Raw genomic sequence first — 4,138 nt, 5'->3', positions numbered from 1 at the left:
TTTACTTTTAATTTAAGAATATGCGATATCATATGTGAAAAAAGATTTCATACCTTTAATATTGACTTTCGTTATAATTCATAAGAACATATACCCTTATAGTGGATGCATTTATCAGTAATGAACAATAGTTACTAAAGATAATTCTTTTGATCAGCTGCAGAGTTAAGAATATTGGTTCCCTTCTCCATTTTCTTTTAGTGTTGTTGATTGAACATCACAACTGTTTTGTCAGTTCTTATAAATAGGAAAAATGGTCATAGCAAACACAGTCAATTCTATTAGTCTTAGTTTATAACATTTGAATTAGGTGATATTGAATGATTGAAGTAGAAATCCCATTTCTAAGGGCAGCCATCTACCTTGTAATCAAGACTGTATCAGAAAAGCCAGTGAATAGGCATCAAAGAAATAATGCCGACTCGACTTTGTTGGTCTTGAGGCAACAGTTGAGCGTGTAACATCCTAATTCTGATGGCAGAATACTGAAATTCTTTTTTTTTTTTTTTTTGCTGTAGAGTAAGCAAATTGTTTTACTTAAATGACCCTAATTCTTCCTCTGTAAAATATGAATAGCATGTTAGATACTATTTAAATCTCTTGAGTACTAATATATCCTTTGAGACTTTGAAAAAATTTTCTGAAATCAATGACACAAGTTGAAAGATGTACAAATAGAAATAACAGAAATATTTAAGGAGTACAATTTCAAAAATGTTTATTACAAAATAAGTGGCCTTAAAAAAACACAGAAACTTAAAAGTTATTACTTTTTATGTGCTTGTCCAACAAATCAAAATGGTTTCTCTGTAAATCTTTTCTTAGCTCTGTTTTCCTAAAAATGGAAGTCTTTTTTAATTGGAAAGAGTAAATAAACTGTTATTAATAATTTCTCATTATATGATTTTAGGTTGAGAACTCTGAAAAATCTTTTTCTGTTATTGTCGAACTATGCACTATGCCTCTTTTCAGATTGAATTGTGCACTGAGGATAGTAAATGCCATATATCCAAGACATTAGAAGAATAAATTGTAAAATTTAAGATAGGGAAGCTTCTGCAGCCTTTCCTTTCCAAGTACAGCTAATGAGCAGTTGAAACTATGTTGGATCGTGGTATTGAAGAAAAAGCAAAAGTGACATTATTACTACTCTTTTAATACAAGGATTTGCCAGTTTTTATTTTTGACTCTTCTATTGCAAGTTTCCAGCATAGAGAACTTTGACCCTGAAGATTAAGTAATCAGGCTGTAACACAAATAATAAAATCCCAGAGACAGATAAAGGGTTAAAATTGAAGATCAGAGAAGCAGAGCAGTAAGCCACTAATGAGGGTGGGGGGCGACCTTTTACCTCTACCAAATCTCAGACTAAAGGGTGATCCTCAGATCCACACTCTTCCTCTTTATGTTCCTCTCTCCTCCCTGCCATATCACTCCTGTCCTTACCTCCTCAGTGCTGGTATTAAAGGTGTGTGACTCCCAAATACTGGGATTAGAGTTGCGTGCTACCACCTCCTGGATCTGATTCCATCTTGTGTAGCCCAGGGTAGTCTTGAACTCACAGAGGTCTGTCTACCTCTGTCTCTAGAGTTTTGGGATTAAAGTTGTGTGCCTCGCCTTTAGTGGCTAAACTTTGCACTCTGACCTTAAGGTAAGCTTTGTTTATTAAGATACAAATAAAATATCACCTCACCAGGCAGTTTATTTTTACTTACTATCAAATATAGTCTACTTGGTTAATAACTCATTTTTAAGAAAATAAACTCAGAAGTCCTTTTATATTTTAGGGACTATGTAATCAGACTATGGATTATGTTTTCTTGTACAAAGTTTAAGTTGCATTACCCAGGTGAAGCTCTAAACTTACTTTCCTCCTTTTCAGATTATTAAAGGAGATGGGCTGGCAGGAAGACAGTGAAAATGATGAAACATGTGCTCCCTTAACTGAGGATGAAATGAGAGAATTCCAAGTTATTAGTGAACAGGTAAGGAAACCTAAACCTTTTAGATTCACTCTTAAAACAGCCCTTCCTTGAGTAGAACAGCCAAATTACAGGTGAACCCTGGTGATAGGGGAGTCCTACTAGTTTTATTTGTTTAGGAGTTTACTAACCATCATACCACAGGCCAGAATTCCCCTTCAGACAAGTCTGCAGTGACTTATTGTGTGTACAGTGTCTAGGTAAATAAAATGCTTATAATATTTTGTTATCTAGATCTTTAATTTGGTTCTTGATTTGACATGGGTGACAAGTTTTAATTAACTTTGCCTTTGATCCTTTCCAACAAGAATAATTAATACTCTAAACCTTCTTATTTTAGGTCTATATACATTCCTTTCTGAAAAAGTATTAGGAAAATTTGATATAGAGCATCAAAAAGTTATTTTTCTAAATCTGTTATAGATATAAAAATATTATGGTTAAAATGAATCTAGTATTTTCCTCATTGTATTTCTAAAATTTTCTTAAAAATTACCACATAATTTACTAATTTAACCCTCTATCCTACCTCCACATTCAGCACAGTGGCTTAAATGCATTCATATTGTTTGATAGCCTTTACCACTATCTGCCTTCATTTTTTTTATTCTCTCTGTGTGTGTTCCCAAACATTAACTCAGTAGCACTAAGTGATAATTTTCTGTTTTTTAGTCCTGAAACTACTCTTCTGCTTTCTGTTTGTATGAACATGGTAGTTTTCCATGCCTCATGTACATATAATCATATACTATTTGTCTTATTTCTTCTGGCATTATAACCTCAAGGTTTGTATATGTAGCACTTTTTGGGATAAGGCTGAGTAATATTCCACTATTTGCATGTATTCGTATATTGTTGATCTGTTAGTAGACACTTGGATTGCTTTTACCTTCTGGCTACTATGAATAATGCTGTATTATAATGTGTAGACGTTCTTGATTTCAATGTGTGTGTCTGTGTGTGTCTTCAGTAGAATTGCTACTGAAGGAAATGTTGGGACCAGGTGACGATAGCTCAGCAGTTCAATGCATTTAACACCAAATCTGACAATCTGACTTTGATCCTGGAAATCCACATGATGCAGCACTGGAGATGACTCAGCAGTTAAGAGCACTGACTGCTTTTCCAGAGGACCTGGGTTCAATTCCCAGCACCCATATGGCAGCTAGAAACTGTAACTCCAGTTCCAGGGGATTTGGCACCCTTACACAGACTAACATGCAGGCAACATACCACATAAAAACAAATCTTGCACAAACTGAATAAATGTTTAAAAGAAAAAGTTTTTTATGTGGTTGAGCAAGTGTCCTTGTGGTATGACAGAGCATCTTTTGGGTGTATGCCCCCAATTCTTCCTCTGTAAAACATGAATAGCATAGTAGATACTATTCAGGGCTTGTGAGTATCTTTGAAACTTTGAAACAAAGTATGAAATTGACAGCACCTTGATATGTAATAGATACAAGTTGAAAGGTGTGGAAATAGACAAATCAGAAGTATTTATGGAGTGCAACTTAAAAAAAGTTTATCACAAGTGCTGATCTCATTATATTTCTATGACTTATCTCTTTAAAGTATATAGTATAAGTTGATAATTCAGTGGTTTTGATTTGCATTTCCCTGATTAGTATCTGAGTTACTTTTCTATTGCTGTGATAAGACACCATGACCAAGAGCATTCATACAAGGGAGAGTTTCAGGGGGTTAGAGTCCATGGTGGTGGGGAATTGTCTGCATCAAAACTGTCGAGCTTAAATCCTAAAGTAGGAGGCCGGAAGAGGGTGGGGGAGGAGAGGAATGGAGAAAGAACTGGGAATGGTATAGTATAGGCTTTTATGAGCATATGGGTTTTATTCAGTCCACTGCAGTGAAGTTTGATCATCTTTTTATAGGCTTATTAGCTGTTTGTATAACTTCTTTGGGGTAAATATCTGTTCAAATCCTTTGTGCTCACTCTTTTCACTTCATGCTGGAGATCAATCATATCTATGGCCAACCCATGTTAATGCACGTATTATATCACTGAGACATCCCCCACTCCCTTTCATCTTTGTGTACACACACACCCCTTCTCTAATACATTACTGCACATTACATGCCTGCTGCAGTTTCTCCTCCCTCTTCCCTAGATCAATTCTTCTGTGTGTGTGTGTGTG

General features: G+C 35.1%; 1 protein-coding gene across 3 annotated transcripts in view; it reads left to right on the top strand.

Annotated features, from left to right (window-relative positions):
• Gpbp1 (GC-rich promoter binding protein 1) overlaps window positions 1-4,138 on the top strand; it is a 69,653-nt gene that overhangs the window by 61,793 nt on the left and 3,722 nt on the right. For all 3 annotated transcript variants that reach the window (XM_005356792.3, XM_005356791.3, XM_013349791.2), the window contains one exon: window positions 1,883-1,985. In XM_005356792.3, coding sequence (XP_005356849.1) covers window positions 1,883-1,985 — 103 coding nt within the window. The remainder of the gene's footprint in view (window positions 1-1,882; window positions 1,986-4,138) is intronic.

The sequence above is a fragment of the Microtus ochrogaster genome, chromosome 19 (genome assembly GCF_000317375.1).
Source record: "Microtus ochrogaster isolate Prairie Vole_2 chromosome 19, MicOch1.0, whole genome shotgun sequence".
Classification (NCBI taxonomy): domain Eukaryota; kingdom Metazoa; phylum Chordata; class Mammalia; order Rodentia; family Cricetidae; genus Microtus; species Microtus ochrogaster.
This window is presented reverse-complemented; position numbering and strand designations above follow the sequence as displayed.